The sequence below is a fragment of the Perca fluviatilis genome, chromosome 9 (genome assembly GCF_010015445.1).
Source record: "Perca fluviatilis chromosome 9, GENO_Pfluv_1.0, whole genome shotgun sequence".
Taxonomy (NCBI): domain Eukaryota; kingdom Metazoa; phylum Chordata; class Actinopteri; order Perciformes; family Percidae; genus Perca; species Perca fluviatilis.
The window spans coordinates 18,802,527-18,824,774 of NC_053120.1; the positions used below are offsets into that span (position 1 = coordinate 18,802,527).

The following is a 22,248-nucleotide window of genomic DNA, read 5'->3' on the forward strand; positions in this document are numbered from 1 at the left end:
TTGACATGTCATTTAATTCAGTAGTTGGTCTCAACAGTAGAGATAACGATGCATTTGTCTTTGAATGCAACAATGAAGCTGCTGCTGATCTGCTGAGAGCAGAATGTTTTTGCAACTACCTACAATCTTCATGTGATGATTCTTCAGTACATTTAGTTTTTTCCTCAAGCACTTTATGCTTGTTATGTAGTTGTTACCGCAGAAATGTGTACGACACAGGATTTAAAATATAATGAGACACTTATTCTTTGTTTTGTCTCTGTTTGGTGTTTACTTGCTTGCTATTTAAATTAGTCTTACTTACTAAATCTCTCCACTTAAATCAAGTCCAAAGAAATTATTTCAACTTAGTGTTTTTTTTTTAACCAAGGCCTATCCAACACAAGGGGAACTCATCATCTAAAGAAACTATAATTTTACTTTTTTAATTGTTTTTCATCAAATAAAATCTACGAGTGTAAAAAATGTGTATTGTGGGTCTAAAGACTTCATGCAACTGCAATCAGGTGGGAACTACAATGACATCTGACTTTAACTTGCAAACAGTGTAAGTCGAACTGAGAATGTCAATTAAAAACAAATTAGGACTCCTGTGGAAATTGATGACAGTCTCACTTTGACAAAAAAAAAAAAAAAAAAAATTACGCTTCAAGACTCAAAAAGCTAAACAATGAGTCAAAATGGACATTTTCTTGCAAGGTGCGCAGGGTTGCAGGGTCTGGTTTAGTCAGCCAGTCCAGGCCACAGGCCACACACACACACACACACACACACGTAAACACACCCGAGCTCATACCTATCGTTGACAGGCTTTGACCCTCGTAACCTGCTAGGCCGGAAAGCCTGGTAGAAAGCAGTGGACGGGTTCCTGCGTTTAAATGGGGGAGGAAACAGAGACAAGAGAAACATGAGTAAAGGAAAGGAAACATGTATGCCGGGAGAGAGAGACATGAGGGAAAGAGACTGTGCTTTGAGAGGGAAAGAGATTGTGAATGAGCGTAGAGGAAGATCCTGGACCACACTGAGAGGTCAGAGGAAATGATGATACGATCCAGATTGCCCAGCTCTTTGCAGGAATGACACGATCACCACGAAGACCAAGCGCATTATGGCCATATTTACTTTTCAAGTCCTAAAACCTTATCGTCGATAACCATTGCGTCTCTGACTACCTGCATTACAGCCAATCACTTTCATTTCTAGCAGACTCTAGTATAGACTCAAGTATATTAAAATAAAAATGTATTATTGTTGAAATAATGCAAAATGTTTACTACTATAAAAATCTGGGTGCATCTGTCACAAGACTGACGGCGCAGATTACAAACAAAGGAAGAGAGCGAAAATAGTGAGGGGCTAAGGGAAGAGACAGGCAAGAGAAAACAAAGTTTGGGATCATTTTAAGCTGCAAAAAAACTACAACTCCGTAGTGTATTTAGTGTAAAAAGTGGTGTTCCACAGGGCGTCAATGCTACATCATCTCAGTAGAAAACATCCAGTCTACTCATGTACTCATCTACAAAATGTTGCTTTTTCTAAAAAGCAATCCTCTTTTGTATATTTACTATAAAGCAAAAGTATGTTATCTGATTACTTGATTAATCAATGGAATAATTGGTAGAATACTCCATTACTAAAATAATCGGTAGCTGCAGTCCTAGTAACCCCCACGTAGTCTAAACTTGTTTGTTTTAGATAGATGTTAAACTAATACGTTTTCACTCTACAACACATACTAACACTAGGGCCACACACACACTTCATTTTTTATAAATTTAACAATTTGTTGTATTTTAGCAAAATACTGAAAGCAGCGGAACTGAGTACACTTTAATATGCGTTTATCGCAAGTGTCATGACCTGGCTCAAAAGGAATGACAAAATGTGGAGAACACACGTTTGCTTAATTAAATCAACAAAAGGTAAACGTGCCATCAGTTTATCAGTAATGTGTGTAGTGTATGGATGTGTGAAGGTGTAGCAATGTTAGAACGCAAAAGTACTCAACCAAAATTGCAAACAAACCAAGCAACCTTGGAGGAGGGAGAGAGGAAGAGGGACTGCCCAGGCACTCCGATTTATGGACATGTGAGCAATCAGTTCCTCCGGGTGTCAATCATCAGTCCGTATTAGCCAATCCCCAGGTCCGAGCAACCAGAGGGACTTAAGGCCAAGGAGCCGTCACACAAGTAATTTTTTTCCTCATATCATGCAGCCCTAACTAACACACTTTTAAATCATGGGATATTGTGTGTAACGGTCGTTCATCTGCAGTAAACAATGTCAAAGGTCACCACCGATCGGGGATGATCTGGACAGGAAGTTAACTTTTCCCGCCAGCTATTAACGTTGATGAATGAACTACTACTCCACAACTACTTGGCCAGACGGATTTGTAGAAGAGAAAGTGAACTCCAAACAGGGGCGGTTTTCCTGAGGGGTGAAAACCACATTAAAATATCAGCATTGAGGTAATTGCTTGCAGAGGTTGTTAATGATATAACCTGGTAACAAATCTCAGTCCTGGATGTCCGAGTTTAAAAACTTAAAAGCTTAAAAAGCTTAAACTACAAAAACACAGACAGATTTATTTTAAGATGCAAAATATTTCAACTTCACTCAGAGGACACGGAAGTATTCTTCAGAAAATGTAGCCTTGTGTAGTTTGATTCTATTGTTTTGCTCTCCGTTTTATTTATTAGTCATATACTGTCTGTGGTTTAAGCCTTGGTCTTGTGTCTTTGTCTGTAAATAAACTTTTGTTACTTGAATTTGGTGAACTATTGGTCAAAGTGCCTTCAAGTACCATTACTGCATACATTTTCAGCATGTCCAAAAAATTGTTTTCACTTGTGACATTTGCTCTACACCAATCTGCATTTAATGCTTTGATGGGCCAATTCAATTCAAAGCTTTTCATTAAACTGAGAAGGAGAGCATGCATTTCAAACCAAAACAACTTTCCGGTAACACCACTGGCTACAAACAAAAATGGAAACAAGGTGAGGTATCACGTAACAGCTCTAAAAATCGGACAAGCCGTGCTGAAGCTGGGTTACCCTTCCATCTCCACCCTAAATGTAAAACTTTGTAGGAAAGGCTTGTCATACAATAAAAGCAGGGGTGGTCTACAAAACCGTAAAGTGGACAGTTTCACTATATAGGAGACCCTTAAGGACTGAAAAACAAAAGCAGGCAGCATAAAAGAATTTTACAAAACGAGGAAAGCATGGTTAACCATCCACTACTGTATTGGCGATTGTCAACTATGATTTGCAGCCGAGTTTTTATAGCTGAGCCCATGACAGATTTATCTGCGCCACACCCCACAAACAGCAGCTCAGGACCTTTGAGTTTCCTCATGAACTGGTGAGGTATTTAGACACTGCTGCAGATTAAAGAGCTAACAAACAACATACAGTACATCAACACAGCAGCTGTGAGCTCAGCTATCTGGGTGAGCCAAAATACCTGGTTTTATTGGGACAGGGGGAGTATTTTGAATGCATGATCAGTTCATCAGGCAGAGAGGAGCCAAGCAGAGATATCTTAAAAGAAGCTGAGAGAAAAGCAGCAATTCAAAATTCATGAAAGTGGAGACAGGGAAAAGTTAGGCGTGTCACCTCACCTGAACGCCCTTCAGTAACCTTCTTCACCCTCTGCAGCCAGAATTGTAGGAGGTGTGCGTGAAGGATGTGGGTTTTTCAGTGCTTTATGTAGCGTGCAGTAGTATGCTGTGCACAGCACTGTAACGGCCACTTTAAAAGGCCCGCCAAACACGTTTGTCTCTTTATTATGTGTACTGTGCACAGACCAGTATAGAACTAGGTATAATTTATGTTTTAGACCAGGTAAACCATCTCATGAGTAGGCATTACTTTTTTTTTTTAAAAGAGATAAGACAAACAAAATGTCTACACCAGCAACGCAGTTAAAAGCAGCTGCAGTCCTTCATTCAGTCACAGTACCACTGTACATTAAGAATCATTTGACAGAGCCTACACCTCAACACACAATCATGTCCTTAAAATGCCTACATTAAATAAAAAAAAAGTGATAAAAGATGCTTTGGGTCATGCAGGTAAAGTATGAGTAAAGAGGAGAAATGCAACTGTACCGGCACTGGCTAAAATTGAAGAACATCAGTTCTGTCAGATGAACAACTGAAAAAAGCAACTTAAATATGCCTGGGGTAGACGGAGTGAAAAAATAAATAAATAAATAAATAAATAAATATAAATATAAATATATATATATATATATATATATATATATATATATATATATATATATATATATATATAATAAATAAATAAATATATATATAGAAAGGTTTGAGTTTGACAACACAAATACAAATCCGACCCAATAAATCTATACATTAATGAACATGGACTTGTCATATTTCATACAGCTTGTGACCAATGCAGTCATTAGGTCTAATCAGATATGGAGCTGAAACAATTAATGAATTAGTCAATTGACAGAAAATGTATCTGCAACTATTTTGATTATTGACTAGGGGTTTTTTTCCCAAGCAAATATGCCAAACTGTTTCAGCTTTTCAAATGTGAGGATTTGGTGCTTTTCTTAGTCGTATATGAGAGTAAACTGAACATATTTCGTTGGACAAAACAAGATATTTGTATATAAATAGATTAAATAATCTGGCAGCCCTTATCATACATAATCAGATCCTTTATTATGATCATATTTAAGTCATCTTTACACAGCACAGCTCACCTTCTGTCACACTGCGACCTTAACTTATTTGGCCTAATTGAGCTGTCGGAAATTCCATTGTTGATGGAATCAAATATAAGCAATATTAGCAAATAAGGGACTACAGTCAAATAAGCTGCTTAGTGTGTTCAAAATAAAAAGGCAGAATGTTTTTTGGTAGGTAATGCAAAATCATAAACATTCTTGTTGACCTATAGTAAGATTTGCCAGAAAACATATTGGGAATGTATGTGCACCCCTCAGGCATTTTCAGTGCATCAGAATGTATTGTTGTTGTCCCTGCTGTTGAGAGAAGCCCTGCAGTGCCTCCAGCTCAGGCTTGTCCACTATTTGAATGACTGCATCAAATTCCAAACCCACAAGATGTTAGGGGAGTGTGAGGTAATTTCTGATCCCACCCATCAAAGTAAAACAGGTTGCCTGTGTCTATTTACCTGACTAGATATGGTGAAAAATGTTCACTTTAAAAAAAATCGCTTTAGAGCAAGTTTGTACAGGTATCACTAACAATGCAGGACAATAAACAGTTGGGTAATAAACATTATGATACTTCTCTCTGCCTGCCTATTAATCATTTTGAACAAATAAAAGGCCAGTAAAATGTAGGTCATAATTAAGCAGGGACATGCGACCAAAGCCAACATTTGAAATAACAATGTAAACATTTTGTTTTTGATGTCATTATTTTATGTGGCAACTGTAAAATGTGTATATTATTAATTGGCATATTTGACTGGAACATTTAAGTTCCATTTAAATGGAAAAAATACCTTCTTATGAAACGAATAGTATTACATTACTTATTAAAAAGATGCAACTAACTTTATCATACAATGACTGAGAATCTGTTAAAACATAATCAAGTATTTACTTAGTTCTGTGCACTTTTATGGAGTGCAGTTTTTATTTAAAATACCTTCTGGACCGATGTCTTTGCAATTAAAACACATTTTGTGCTCCTAACAAAAACAATGTTTGGCAAAGGTGTTCAGATCATAAATGCAGTCATTGTCAAGTGAGATAATTTAGATAAAAGCGCCATCAACCAATGGGCTAGAGTACTTTACACATTAAGCAACCACCCTGCAAATAGGTGCCAAAAATTAGGTCTCACATTGGGTGGGTTGAGTGAAGTCACACTATACTGTCAGATCTGAGACGCCGTTCCCTGGTCTCATGATGTGTGCTTGACGTGAAGGGATTTAGCAGCTAGAACTTCTGTCAATAGATAAGCTTTGTTTGTGTCATAACTCTATCACACATAAAGACCCTGTCACGTCAAACATGCAGAGCTATTTGCTGCAGTACCAAAGGTTCAGGATATTACATAATTTGATTGGCGATGACAAAAGGTTTTCAGAACAGAAAGTGATCATTCAAAAACTCCTCTGTTACACGTAATATGACAACAATGACATAATGGTTTGATGATGTTCCAACTCCCTGCTGTGGAACAGGAACTTATGAAAACAAGTATGTCAATACAAATCCCTGGGCTCTGACAGATTAACAATCATGGCACAACACGCACAAAATGAAGAATAGAATCGCAAGAAGAATTTTGCCTGTAAACCCCATTCAATCCTTAAGCTGCTAAATGGGCTTGAATGAACACACGCTCCCTCGGGTCACTTGAGGAAAGCTTCTGCTTTCAAAGGAATGCAAAAAAATTACATTTTCTCCCTTTAAAATAACTTAAAAACAAGTCCAAAGAGTTAAAAAACAAAACAAAAAAAACAACATAAGGACAGGCGACACGACACAAAAGACTAAACACGTTTCAAACACTGGGTTGTGAACTGCGGGTTGTTTTCCTGAAGTTTTTTTTTTCATGCAGCTGACTTTTTGATGTTGCTGAATGCACATGTGAAAATATATCTTTATCTTCATGACATGCATACAAATATCTCTCCTTGTTCATGTTCGGTGTTGTCGTAACATTAAGTATAACTGAGGAGGACACGCTGTTAAATGCTGTCCTCTGCTACTTTAATGCCTAACAAATCTATCTCTATCTCTCCCTGACCCTGTCTTTCACTGGTTAAAGCCTGAAAATATTGTAAACAAATTAATAACATAACTAATTACACTGGTCGGACTGTTGAGCTCTGTTTCAGACTGATACCTCCGGTTCAGACTGGTCCTCATCCTCAACACGTGCCTTTTTCAGTCGCGGAAAATACTTTTCAATACTCATCTGGATTGAAGCAGCAAACATTCAGTGCAAGAGTAAAACATGACATAACATTATTTATAGGGCTGGGCATTATATATCGATATTATATCAATATCGATATATGAGGCTAGATATTCTGGATTTGGATATCGTAATATCCTGATATGACAGTGTTGTCTTTTCCTGGTTTTAAAGGCTGCATTACAGTAGAGTGATGTAATTTTCTTAACTTACCAGACTCTTCTAGCTGTTACTTTATTTTCCTTTACCCACATAGTTATTATATCAACATAACTGATGATTATCAAAAATCTCATTGTGTGCATATTTTGTGAAAGCACCAATAGTCAACACTACAATATTGCCACAATATCGATATATCGGGATATTTGATTTTCTCCATATCGCCCAGCTCTAATTATTTATAATACGTTTATTTGATTCACAGCTGCTACATATAGTGTTTTGACCTCGACAACCCAAATGCATTTTACTGCAAACTTGCGACTAGTTAACTTTCTAAAGCAGGCACACTGGCTTGTTTGCTAAGAGTCGGGTCGGTGATTGTGAACGTGTGATTGTGTAAAGGTGTTCACGAGATAGATAACAACCTTTCATGAACTTGTGAATTTCGCCAGCCGTCTTCTCTCCTTTATGGAGACAGACACTGAATGCACAGTGGGCTTGATGGTCTTTTAAGCCATCCAATGTCGCCTTCCAGGCAGCTAACCCTCACCTTAATCCTAACCATAACCGCGCTGCCTGGAAGGCGACGTTGGGGGCTAAAAACACCAAACCCCACACGGTGGGAGGAGCTGTGTGTGTGTGTGTGTGTGTGTGTATGTGAGCAAGACAAGTGACAGAGAGACTGAGAAGAGCAGGGAAAGTAAATGCAGAAGAACGTGTTTAAAATAGCATTAAAAAAAAATAATTATAACGCAATGTGCGGCGGCCGGTGTTGATAGTGTGGCGCACCACCACATATTAGTCTGTGTGTGTGAAAAACTGTTCTGGGGTATTTATGACTCACTCAACTTAAAAAAACCTCAGTAAATAAGATCACAGCTCAAGCTTTAGCAATGTTAAAGGCAGGCTCGAACACATCAGCAAAGACCAGCAAATAGGTAAAGGCAGTGAAAGATGAGTAAAATATGTCACACTGATATGAGCATTCTTGTAAGCAGAGGGTGTTAATTTCTGCTCGGGTTACACATAATTGTTACCATGAGTACCGATGAGTCAGTATAATTCAGGATCTGGGGGTGGCTCATTCAGCTGGGTGGCAGCTGATCGCATCACCCTGGAGCTTCAAAGCCAGCCTAACTGCTCAATTTCACCCAGCAGGGCTCAAGTTCGTTGACTCTGCCAGTTAAATAAAGTGTAGAATTGGTTCCTGGAGCGTGACGCTGGCCAAGTGAACTTTGCCATACTGGCCCTCAGGTCGGTTTCTGTCTCGGCTTCTCAGCTGCTGTGTAATAACACTGGCCGGTCACTCTCCGGTGACTTTTTCCTGGCGCTGAGCAATAAGCCTGCCGATTGATTTATCACTCTAATTTACAGTTTTGCCTATGAACAATAATGTTTCAGTCTAAATAGGAAGATTAGGTTTAATTTTTTACCATTTTAAAACAAGGCATCCAATGAAATGTTTATTGTATTTATTCAAGTTGGAAGATACATTACCCGTTTCCACTATAATGACTAGACTATAAACGGCAAAGCTTGCACATACAAGAATTAGTGTGCCATTTAGTAAAAACTCTCACTCTGGCCCAAGTGGTAGAATGAACCGGTTTCTTAACAGCTTTTGGCAGGGCAGTTTGTCTCCTTAAATCATTTTCTATCCAAAAAACATTACAACATTACCATACACTCCTTCACTTTGGTATCAGAAGGAGCCATACTTCTAACCATGGAAGTGTTAGTGCAACTGTTATACCATACTCTGGCTTTGATCCAAGCCAAGCCGTTTTGTATTGTTGGTTTTTTGCATTTATCTCTGTGCAGATAAAGCACAACAGATTCCTGTGACAAATGACATGCAACTCCTTTTACATACAGTACAATGGGTGTGTCTTGTAAGCTTTACATTGACTGCCCTTATGTAAAACTTTAAAGCTTGTTCTAGTACAGGAAGCATACAGTGCCATGGTTCCCTTTACAGGTCTTTGTACGTGAGAAAAGGATAATGCAGAGCGAGGGCCTAGATGCTGAATGTAGTACAACATTATCATGTGTATCACTGTTAAGTTGATACTCCTTTTTCAACATGGCATCATGACTTTGCGTAAACATACACGCCACTTTCCTAAAGCCAAATGGCGTGTTGTCTGTACGCATTTTGAGCTATCCACGTGTATGTCTACGCTGTATACAGCAGATGTAATCATACACACCACGTGGCGTTGCCATGTTGCGCGTTATCGCGAGAATGTGACGTACTATCGCGAGAGCAACGTCACACGTGTGTAAAAAAATAAAAAATAGGTTGGGTTTAGGAAAGAAACATTGGGGAAGGCTTAAAATTATTTATTTTTTAAATGGTTGAAAATCGCCACACGAGGGACGCGATCCCGGCTATCCTGGGTGAAAGTCCTGTGTTTTACCCATCCACCACCCCAACCAACCTGCTACGGCGAAAATTCACTCGTAATGTAGGTCAATGGTGGGCGAATTGCGTTGATAAACACGCTATAAAGCAATTATGCGTCTTGATAACACGCCAAAATGGCATACGAATTGGCGTGTCGTACATACGGCACTTTATGAGATCAGTCTGCCTTTTTAGATTGAATCCTTAATGTCTGAAAACGTATTATTTTACTGTGCACATTATGCTTATGGTAACGATTAGGGTTGGGTACCCAACTCTACTTTTTAGGGTACCGACCGAATTACGTCCGATTACCAAGTACCGATTCACGTTAAATCAATCAGAGCCAAATTTTGGTACCTGAGAGTGCTAAGCGCGAGCTTCTCTGTCCTCGCCCCTGCACGTTTTGACAGAGAGAGGGGCGCAGTTCTCTGAATACATCCATGGCGCAGAGCACCAAACATCTTGGACAGATTGGACAGAAAGCAGTTTTGCCTAGCTTTGTTGGGCATTCTTTGATCCAAACAAATCCTCTAATTTGTTTATCACACTTCATCTCTACTGTGTTACTTCCGTTTTTCTCTTGTCTCTTTAGTTTAATAAAAAAAAAAACATTACACATTTAATTTCTCAGTATAAAAATTGTATAACCGACGTACTGAACCATATAAAATTCAATGTTGTACAAATACAAAAATTGGTAATGCCATGTTAACCCTTACACTTATTTAAAGTGTTTCTTAAAATATGATGGTAGCAAAGTAGCAAAGTGACAGAGCAGCACACAGGGGCGCCAAATGTAGAAATCTAAATTATGATTGATTGATAGATTAAAAAAAATAAATATCAACTAAAAAAGCATTTGTTTTTTACAAAAGATAACTCCACAGGGTTTTAAGTGACCCTCTTCAGTTAACATGAGATGTTACTTTGCACACTTTTTCACCTTTGTTTCACTGTTGTAAGATAGATACGAATATGGGGGAAATGTTCTAACATGTTAAACTTAGACGCTGACTCAGATGAGACAGAGGCATGATAGTGTGAAAGTTCAAAATGAACAAGTCATCACACCTCACCATAGTGTTAACCAAGAGGTCAGCATGCCTGATGATGGTTCATATAAGATAAAAAAGGACTGACAGTGTTAAAATAGCCAAGATTCAAAACGGGTGAAAGGCCTCTGATCATCACAATGACAACTTGAGTTTTTATAGATTTCAGCATTTCTTCTAAAGAAATCAAGTAAGCAGAGTCTGATTCACAACAGTATGAAGTAGGGTTGGGCGATGTCCCCTAAATTGACAGTTTACGCGATGTTTACAGTAAAACATCGTGATGGACGATGATATCGTCGTCGGGCCCGGGAGGGGGGTGTTGGGGTGGTGGTAGCTGGTAGCTTTACATAAATGGTGAATGGTGCCCTGCTGGTAGGTTTTACAACTTGACCTACTTTCACTTAAGTACGGTGCAGTAAAGTCAATCAGATGTCCGTGATCTGCGTAAAGACAGTACAGTGGGACGTTTGCCTTCAACAGAGCGACAGTAATAACCTAATATACCATTGCACGTAAAGGGGGAAAAAATAGCTTCCACTTAAGGAGCCCTATGTCCTGTCTTTGCTAGTTTAAGACCGACGCACTTGTCAATTTCCCGTCCAGCGCCCGCAACTAGGATTAGTGTGTTGGACAGGGGGGGGGGGACATCACGATGGTTGCTCTCCATCGTGATGACGAGTTTAGGCACTTATGACAAATCAAACCTGATTGAGTGATAAGCTGAGGTACCATCGGTTTGGCACAGCCGTTTCCAATGAGCGAATAAACCGTTATCAGTCTACCCAGCCACAATGACTCACGTCCGTTTCCTTGCAAAGACCTGCTCATTGTAAGACACTGGAGGAGGTGTGTGGGGGGGGCAGACAGTGGTTCTCCGCTGGCGAGAGTAGACACTCGAGGCGAAGTTGTTTCGAGAAAAAGAAGAGGAAGAAGACAAAAGAGGAAGTGTTTGACAGAATATGAAAGCGGACATCAAAGCAAAGCAGGAAACGTAGGTTCTAGCAAAACCTGCGCCTTTCTCAGCTGAAGACAGGAGGAAAAAAAAAGCACCCTGAAGAACTTGCATTGCCTGCCTCGATGTTAGATCCATAACCTTAGTTGGCCTTCAGAGCAGGTTGTGCTCACGTTTACTCACTTGATGAGAACTTGTGGAAGAAAACAAAACAAAAACACTTGAGAGTGAATCCACTGCTGTGCTAAACATTCACAACCTGACAAGATAGATTTTCTATAAAAAATATAGATATTGATGTGCTATCAATTCATTGCTTAAGTCATTTTTCAAGCAAAAATGCCAAACGATCCCTAGTTCGAGCTTCTCAATCGTGAGGATTTTCTGCATTTCTTTGTGATAATTAAGATTTGTCCATTTTTGACTGGTTAACTGAACACTCACATAATAGTTAAAAAAAAAAATTTTTTTTTTTTTTTTTTTTTTTTTTTTTTTTTTTTTTTTTTTTTTTTTTATATACTAAAAAAAAAATTTACACACATACACATATATACACACACACACACACATACATATATACACATACACACAATACATACATACATACATATATACATACATACACACACATCACACATATACACACACGTTCATTGGAGAAATGTGGCATCCATACATTTAAAACAGTAAAACTGAATTCAAGGATTATCTTATAATTTATATCCTAGAAGTGATTTGTCTCACTGTGTGTGGACTTAAGTACCCACAGATAAGCCATGAGAAAGAAGTTTGGGACAGACTGGAAAAAAACAAGGCAGGCAGTGATTGGTAAATGAAAAAGAAACTGAAGAAAACAAAAAACTCCAAGACCCTGGAGACGCCGAGAATAAGCCAAACATGAGCACCCCTATAATCTCTTATTCACTCTCTTTCTTCAAACTTGGAGCCTCTCTTCAACTCGCTTAGCCAAACACACACACACACACACACACACACACACACACACACACACACACACACACACACACACACACACACACACACACACACACACACACACACACACACACACACACACACACACACACACACACACACACACACACACACACACACACACACACACACACACACGACACCCATTGAAAGCAAGCAAGAGCACAGAAGAGGATGGATGACTCAAATGCATCTGCCCGCCATGCTTTCAACACATCCTCATTACTCACTATTCAGTCAACTCGGTCTCCAGGGGGGGCCCCGGCACTGAAACCCTGTTGTTCAGCCCTTGCTTCACACTCTGGGAGACCGAATGGCTGAGACACAGCTCAACATTTTCTCCAGCAACTTATTTAGAGCTAAAGACATTAATATCCCACAGACCTCTAGTCAAATATTTTCCTCCATGCCTGAAGACTAAGCTCTGACCCGCAGTCCGCTTTAAAAGCCTCTACAAAAAAGGCATTGTCCTAGAACTGCTGAATCACCAAACCACTTCATTTACCCCTTCCCTATAATGGTTTTTCTTGCTCTGAAATATATTTTTCACCACTGCACTTTGAGATTTATTATTTCTCATCATTAGCATAAGACAAACTCTGAGATGAGGCCAATTCTGCCCAGTGCTTGTTTTCTCTCTTTCACTTCCTCAATTTTGTGTCAGAATATCTGACTTTACTGTAAACCAAAAGGGTACGAGACAACAAAATCGGATATCCGATGGGTGACCTTTGAGGAAACAGCACAGATGTCAAGAAGGGTTTTGTTTTAGACACACTTAAATATCTTATTGCCAAACAGTTCAAACTAGGGCTTTAATTAGTTCTGAGCAAAACATTCATTGTGACTATAAGACCTCCCGGTAACGCTAACTCGGTAATATAGTGGGCAATACAGCACCTTAAAAACCTTAACGACAGCAGGTGTGGTAAAAACACTAACACTTTTGTCCAAAGTGCAGCTAGAATCAACACAAACTGAAAGTTACATATAGCCACTTTAAGTAAAACTAATTTGCCATCAAGTCTGGGTAAACTAATTTGCCATCAAGTCTGGGTTTTTTATTTTTTTTTTTAAATAAAAAACATGGCCGACAGAAGAACTGATTCAAACCACACAGCCCCGACTCCAGCAGCAGCAGATCTGAGATGCAGTGGCACAGGATAGTCTCCTTGGACAAGCAAAACAACTAACAATATCTCTGCTGAATATTTCAACAGGTAATGGCGGTCTCTAAAAGCTTTTTCCCTTCTTAATACTCACTTCACAACATTGTTAGTAAACCACAAATTATGAGCCACACTTTTCTCTTTTTCACTGATTGTTAGCATGGGAACATGGTTCTTAAGGTGTAGACACATTTAGCCGACAGCCGACCGTTGACACAAAACCCCGTCGATATGATCAGTCGCGTCCCCGAGGTCCAAAAACCTGCCACAGAACAGACCAAAAAGACGAGAGGAGACGAGACGTAATACATCTCTATAACAGCAGGCGGCGCTAATCTGTAATGTTGCCCAAGAAATGAAAACCGGCAGCTGATTGGACGAACGTGTCACATGGGTTTGTTTTCTCCGGAAATTCTAAGCCAGACTGTCCTGGCTGCCGTTCAGAATACGATCTCATATTGTACAAAAATAGTTCACTGAAACGTGTTTCTGAAAACATTTTAAGCGAGAAATAGGCCGTGCAGTTGCTGAATCTGTCTTCATTTCAGTTCAACAAAGGTCAGTTTAAAAGATTTTCGTCATATTTTGAGAGACTCTAGTCACCTCATCCCGCTCCCCATTTCCGGGTGAGTCCCGACTGCCCTGCCGCCGACCGAACATGTCAGGTCGGCCAAAATGAACGCCGACAGCCCCCCAGACAGACGACGGCACGGGACACACCGAACAGATTTGAGTCACTGACCTCGCCGGACTGTCCCACGGCCGATAATCGGCCTGATGTGTCAGCGCCCTTAGTCATGGGGCTAGCCTTAAAATAGTCTTCATTTTTGTGAAACTTGCATTAGACTAATCTAAGAGCAACATAAAAACTGACATAACACTACAGACCAGTCTAAAAACTCTGGCTCCTGGTCAGTTATCCTTACTGTATGAAAATTTGGCATCCAGCTTCTGAATAAAACTGTTTCCATCAGATGGAACCGATGTGTAAAATAAGAACACGCTAAAGACAAATGTATTTTTGGTTAATATATTCTTGATTCATTACATTCTCAAATTGTTAACATCTGAAGTTACAACACATACCCTGGAGCATTACATAATCCATCAGCTCAACGTAGCCCACCCCTCTCAATGTACAAAGTATCAGTGCATACTTAACATGCACCAACCAAGCAAAAAAAAAAAAAAAGGGGTCTAACCTGTTCTGAGACCATTTAGGAAAGGAGAACACACACCAACAGTTTAAACACTGTACTTATTCCTGGAACAGCCTGCAACATACTCTGTGGCTGATTCAATGGCCCTGCTTCCAGCACAAATTGAGTTAGTTATGGTAGGCTGCCAGGAGCATGGTTGTTTACTTGCTTTGGCAGGTCCACTCTAATTGGAAGTGATCCCTTGACCACATCTTGCTGAGATAACAGGGTGGGTCCTGCTATGCTAACTTAGTCAACCACTTTGCCTAACACAGCTGGCCTCTTCAGATCTTTGAAAATGTATTAGAATATTACATGTTTGGCATGTTTTAAAATCAAACAAAATGTACTGTACCATCACAAAATGAAGACATTATTTTTGCTCTGCCTGTGTGCAGGAGAGGAGGATTGTCTTTGGGAAGAGGGCCGAATTAGCTGAAAACTGTTAATGAGCAATATGAGGGTAGTTCGAGGAGACATCATTAAAAGCAAACTCCGGTCAGTTACTATGCTTTTACAAAAATGCTGGGGATTGCTCAGCACCAACTTTCACCCCAATTTAAAAGCAAAGAGAAGAGAGTTTTGTCTATGAACTGAGGCGTCTCGCTTGATTAATTAAACTAGAAAAGGCAATGTGAATGGGAAGGGAAAAAAATGCCTCAGCAGTTTAGCAGCAGAGTGGGAGAGTGTTAAAAGCTCAGTTAGGGACTGACAAAAACGAAAAGAGCCAGAACAGACACATTAGAGGGAGACTGAGAGGAGGCAGGGCCAATGGTCCGGCCCAAAAACAGAGCTGGTGCAGACCCGTCTGCTCAGCCCGGGGCGTCCCACAATCACAGCCATTCAGGGCTCCTGGAATGTGTCCCCTGGAAGTTCAGGCAGGTCAGCTATCTGTGGAAAATAAGCTGCTCCCTTGTTTCCAGGCACTGCTGCAACCACACACACACACACACACACACACACACACACACACACACACACACACACACACACACACACACACACACACACACACACACACACACACACACACACACACACACACACACACACACACACACACACACACACACACACACACACACACACACACACACACACACACACACACACACACACACACACAATCCCAAACCTGACCCTAAACCCTCCCCCTTTGTGTTAAACTGTCAAACTGCCAAGAGGTAAAACCGACAGAGGCGCTACAGTACAAGTACTGAACATGTGCATATTCAGACTAACGATCAATGGAGGTAGGCTCTTCTAGAATAAAGTTAAATTAAAATGGCATATGTGTGGTGTAAAATAATCAGTCAATAACACTTTTGACAATTTGTTATCACTCTAGGCATGCAAAAAGTTGTTTAAAGTCAAATTTGTCCAACTGAAAAAGGCTGTTCACCGCAAGTGTCTCTTCAAGAAATGACTCTCCACCAGTTCAACCATTGTTTTCCGAACTGCAGGAGCCACTGCACCCCAGTTGGAGGTGGACGACTCACAATTTCCACCAAGTTGAACTCACACGCACACTTTGCAGCTGAACTTTCAGAAAGCTTCCAATCAGATTACAACTTTATGTGACATTCAATGTGTGTGAGGAGAAATTCATCTTGTGGGTATTTGAGTTTCCACAATTACATGGTGACATCATATGTTGGCTATCCGATATGTTGAGGTGGTTTGTACATTTGGAAGATGGTTTACTTTTCTTTTGTTGGCCCAAGTTTATCGGTTTGCTTGCTGATACAAGCGGCAGTCTTTTAATCTGACCGAAACAAACTTAAGTTTATAAAACTGTGTTTGTGACTAGATGGTGGTAGGTTTGAATCCCCATTCTGACTAGGGACCGTAACCTTCACAAAGGCTCTTGTATTACATACTCTTCAGTAGCCAACAGCAGACTGTGGCTGAAATGGGCCACTCTCAAATGTGAATGTGTATATTCACAAAGGTGAGGCAGGGTAATGTTGAAAAAGCAGGCAGGTGCAGACCTTACCACCTTCCTACCTTCTAAGCCCTGTCAAACAAGTCAAACAGTGTTCAAGTAAAACTGGGACACTGGAAATGCCTCATGAAAAACAGCAACCAACAGTGTCAGGCTGTTGTGAGGGAGAGGAAGAATGAGGGGTCGAGTGAAGTGAGTGCAGGCCTCGAGCAAATACTTCAGATAGCAGAGGAAGAGTCAAATTAAAGCAATGCAGAGTAGTAAAATGTGGAGGTCATTCAGGAAAAAATTAATAATTGGGATGTACACAATTCATCAATTATATATTATTCATTCACATCATCAATCAGATTAATCAATGAGGTTCTCGCTCAGTTATTGTGCTCCTCCTCTGGATAAAATGTAATGTTATACAGTAAATTGTATACCACAATAAACTCCAGGCTGCATTTCTCTCCACTGCGCAATAAAGATACCACTGTTCCTCAGTTTGAGAAATACAATCTATGATGGATTAATAATTCATATTCTAATTGAGACCGTACCAGGGGAGGGCAGGGTGGTCGGTCCTGGGAGGAGTAATTCAGTTAAAAGGCCAAACTGCTCCCATCGAAGGAAACCAATTTGTCCCAGGGGCAACTTCACCACTTTATTTGGCAGAGATACAGCGTGCTGAGCAGATATGCTAACCATTCCAAGCTGAGGGGAAATCATTCTAATCTCACAACTCCACACCCACAATGCTTTGTTCCACTTTTGTGATGGACTAACTCAAAACAGAACCAAACAATGAAACTTGGAACAGATTCCCCAACGAGGCTGCGCTCGTGCACAGAACAATGCACCTCTGAAAAGAGTTTGAAAATCCATCCGGTTATATTGGGGTGTGTTCTTTGAAATCTTTATTTTGTTACATGGAAGTTATCAAGGCATTTTAATTACAACTGATGACAGTTTAAGTATGCCTATGACTGCCATCTTGCCTTTGGGCCCCACAACCTCACCCAAAACTGCACAAGTTTTGTGGTTAACCAAAATTTGACATAGTGTGTAAGTATGCAGGGGGCAGAATCCATATAGAGAAGCGACAAAAACAGTTCCACTGTTCTTATTATTTAGGCAAAGTCCATAGGTGATATAGGGGCGTATCCAGTCTTAATATAAAAGTTGCCATTGTGTACTTTTCATTATAGAATAAATTACTTTTCAAAGTTTTGTTAAAACTAGATATAAGCTTTTGTGCATGCAGTGATTTCTGTGGTTCACTGTCCACAATGTTATTGTCCAACATTCTTATTTTATAGTTACCAAGCACGCTGATGCCTTGTAAAAACGTTTGGTGCAGAAGTGATCAACAGGAACTTTTTTAGCAATGTTCAGTTTGGTGTTGACTCAACTAGCACCCAAACTGTTGATCTTATTTAGTTGAAAAATAGGGGGGGTTTAAATGACGGAAATGATCTTCTAAACATTTTTGCAGACTAACCGACTGGACTAAGGATGTGTGAATTAAATCTGATTTAAAAGACATAACATTTTACACTTTAATTTCAGCAGCCCTATATGGGACACTATTTCACTAGGCTTTTTTTCCTTGTTGTTTAGTTTTTTGAGAGATGATACTGTAAGCAGTGTAGGCAATAAAAATTTTGCTTTTATCCGAAAATTAAACCAAATTATTGTATATTATTGCTCTTCAATAAAACAAAAGTATTTCTTAAATCGATGAAATAATTGGTAGAATACTTGATTAATAAAATAATTGATAGCTGCAGCCCTAATCTAGTCTCATATCATGTTGTCAATATATTGCCCTGATCTACCTAACAGGTCAGCACATGTCAACACATCATCCTGCTGATTCAGTCTGGCCATGTCATCGCTGCTACAGCAGGCTTACGTGCTCGGCCTGCTGTCACTGCAACAAGTGTGTGAGTCTGTGCGCACGTCTGTCTGTCTTCTCCACCTCCCTGACACATCCTGTCCTGCTGCCAGCATCAGCATCACCATACACACACACACACACACACACACACACACACACACACACACACACACACACACACACACACACACACACACACACACACACACACACACACACACACACACACACACACACACACACACACACAAAAAAAAAAAAAAAAAAAAAAAAAAAAAAAAAAAAAAAAAAAAAAAAAAAAAAAAAAAAAAAAAAAAAAAAAAAAAAAAAAAAAAAAAAAAACACACAAAAAAAAAAAAAAAAAAAAAAAAAAAAAAAAAAAAAAAAACAAAAAAAAAAAAAAAAAAAAAAAAAAAAAAAAAAAAAAAAAAATGGCTGTTCCTTTCATGAAATATATGACAACACACGTTTCTCCCCTCTGCACACAACAATCTCCCCCCCCAAAAAAAACTCTCCTCCCATTACATAAATTTTTGTAACCTCTAAAAAAAAAAATGTCTTGTTAATGCCCCCTAACCTAAACACCTAGTACAGTGAATACAGCTTGAGGGATGGAAGCTTGAGGGAGGGGGCTGAGGGTGTGTAAAGAGGCAAGTAACTAAACAATGTTTTGTCGGTCACCTATTAATGACAAAGACAGAATATTCCTCCTGTCTCCACTTTTCATTGGCTCACTACTACTCCTTCCTCTCAATTTACATTTACTTTACACAGAGAAACAGAATTTACAAAAAGTACAACCAAACACTTTGTGTGCTTAATTTTGGCACTGGTGAAGGGAGAGGCGTTCTCCACAGAGCGGAGTATGATCACACTGCAGTAAAATGCAACAAGAATGTTTAAAATGAGGGCAAACTTCCAGATACACACTTACTATCTCCAACAATTTGTCAATGCTGCTACAGTTAAAGACTGTAGCCTCTTTTGCTCATACACTCTAGCAAACCGATATCAATGCCATAATATTGCATTACTGATGCCCACAGCTGAACAAAAAAAAGCAGCAAACAACATTTATGGCAGTGGACTCATTTCACATAGGCCTTTTTATATTATACCCTCTTACCTGTCCTCATCCACATCCATGGAAATATGGATGCCAAACAGGCTGTTGACAGCAGGAGTGGGCAGGTTGAGGCCATCCCCCAAGAAAGGCTTTACAGCATCTTTCCCTGGCACCACAACAGCACTGGACTCAGGTAGGGCATCAGACTTCTGCCTGCTGTCTTCTGCCTGGTTACTGAAGACGGAGGGAAGGCACGTTGTTGCTCCTCCGTGGGCTCCTTGGGGCTGCTTGACAAGTCCTCCTGTGCCCGGTGCCTGACTTGGCACTCCTGGAGCGGTGTTGGTGGTACTGAGCACTGTGGCAGGTGCATTCTGGACACCGCTGTGGGAGGTGGTGGTGGTGGAAGATGCTGGGGCAATGCCTTGAAGGATGGGTGCCATGGTTGACGTATTGCCCACTTGCAGCAGGAGGCCCTGGGCGGAGGCTCCCTCTCCGCCCAGCCCTTGGGCTCCTGGACCAGCAGGGGTGATTAGAGGTGATGGTACCTGGCTGATAGGAGGCCCCACAAGGAGGGTAGACATGGGAAGGTTCTGAGTGCTTGAAACAAAGTGCTGCTGACGAAAGTCTGGCTGGCCTGCTGAGAGGCCAGTAGGATGAGTAGAATAGGCAAACTGCTGGGCCTGCGTGGCGGGAGGCATAATGGGAGACATCTGATGCATGGCACCATGGTGCACACCATTGATGCTGTTAGAGAGGAAGGTCGGGGGAGCAACAGGCTGCATGTTGACCTGAGCCTGAGGTTGCTGTGATGCTGTAGTTGTATACCCTGTGGGCTGGAAGGCACTTGCTCCGCTCCCTATCTGAGGAGCCAAGCTGTAGCCTTGCTGCAGAGGCTCTGAAGGGTGGGAGTAGCCACTGTCCACGGTGTTCTCCAACGCCTGTGTGGAAAAAGCACTGCTAGTGACCACTGAGTTACTTGTGGCCCCTAGCCCACTGTCCCGGTCTATACTGTGATCAAGGGTGACAGTTGGCCTTATGCTATCCACAGTTCGATTAACATTTGAATCTGAGTCTCTCTCGTAAAACTCAGTGCAAGTCCACCTGCCCCGTCTGAAGGGCTCTCCAGTACCATGGTCAAGTTTAATGACCCTGAAACGGGAACTACAGCTGGTGTTAACAGGAGTTGTGTGAGCCACATTGGTAGAGACAGTGGTAGAATTACTGACTGTATTACTGACTGACGGATGGGTGGCTGAGCTCGGAACAAAGGGTTGAGTTGCAGCTGGCACAGGTGCACTTCCTCCTAAATTATGTGGGGTGACACGACCAGTGACCATACTTTTATAACAGAGTCCCCCGTTGACAGGACCTGTAGTGGGCGGCTGGCCCTCGTGAGGCTCTCCTACGTTGTTTAAGGTTTCCTCGGATGAACTCATCTCACACACCCCGAGGTCGGCCCGAGAAACGTCAAATATTTCCGACGACACGTCCTCTGTCCGGGACTCGTCCGGATCGTCCAGGCTCTCGGTGTCGTCGGTGACGCTGCTGGCCGCCACCTGAGCCTGCGTTACACTCGTGATCTGGAAACAACTTTTCTTCTTCGCCGGCATTTTCGACATGTTGACTATATGCGTCAAGTCCGTCTGCTCCCAGATGAAACAAAGTGCTGGACTAATGCCTTGCGAAGTAATTCACAGCTGAGGGATATGACACAGACACGTACCGTCACAGGACGTTTCCATACCGTTCCTCTTCCTCTCTCTTGTCTGAGAAAAGTTTCTCAACCGGGGCCAGATCCTGCGAAACTCCCGAAACGCTCCGCGGTGTCCAGTCACAGCACACGGGCGACTGCCGTTCACCTCCTCCGGCCTCTCTGACACCCGGTTGGCCTTCCTTGTGTCCCGGCAGCGGAGTTTCAAAGAGGCCCTTCTCAAAGTTCTTGTTCAGCAGCTGCCACCGGTACTTTAGTCTGAGGCGGGCCCGGTCTCGCAGCCCACTCTTCCCTCTCAGCTGTAGATGTATTTCTCGCTGACTAGCTAAGTTAGCTGATGTTAGCTAGTTTTCCCTACCTCGGTACCAGCATGTGCGACATCATGATGTAAACAAATCCACTGGCTTTCCAAAAAGAACATATAATCCACCGGTAGACAGACAAAACGTCTCAAAGTCGGTAAAGTTTTGCCTCTTGCCGTGTGTACAGCTCACTTTTGGCAGCTGCTACTAGCAGCTAGCTGACAGATAACCACTTTACCACAGCTGCAGTAAGCTAACGGGTGGCTAACTCCTGCCTGCCGCTCTTCCAACCCAACCACTCGACAAGATGGCAAAAGCGAAATGCATCCTGGGTATTAAGGGGAACTAGTTTTCTGTTATCTCAAAAAATTATATTTTCAATTCAACGACGCCACAAACTCCTATCTAATCTAATGTACTGCCTAGCAAGTTGGTGAGGCTGTCTACAATTAT

General features: G+C 41.0%; 1 protein-coding gene across 2 annotated transcripts in view; it reads right to left on the reverse strand.

The window, feature by feature from the left end:
- The window catches only part of tsc22d2 (TSC22 domain family 2), a 42,175-nt gene extending 19,927 nt beyond the window's left edge, over positions 1-22,248 (reverse strand). Inside the window, exons 1-2 of one of the 2 annotated variants that reach the window (XM_039811091.1) lie at positions 19,843-22,248; positions 797-868 (exon numbers count right to left, since the gene is read on the reverse strand). In XM_039811091.1, coding sequence (XP_039667025.1) covers positions 797-868; positions 19,843-21,401 — 1,631 coding nt within the window. In that variant the 5' untranslated portion in view covers positions 21,402-22,248. The remainder of the gene's footprint in view (positions 1-796; positions 869-19,842) is intronic. The other variant, XM_039811092.1, reaches the window with a different exon arrangement.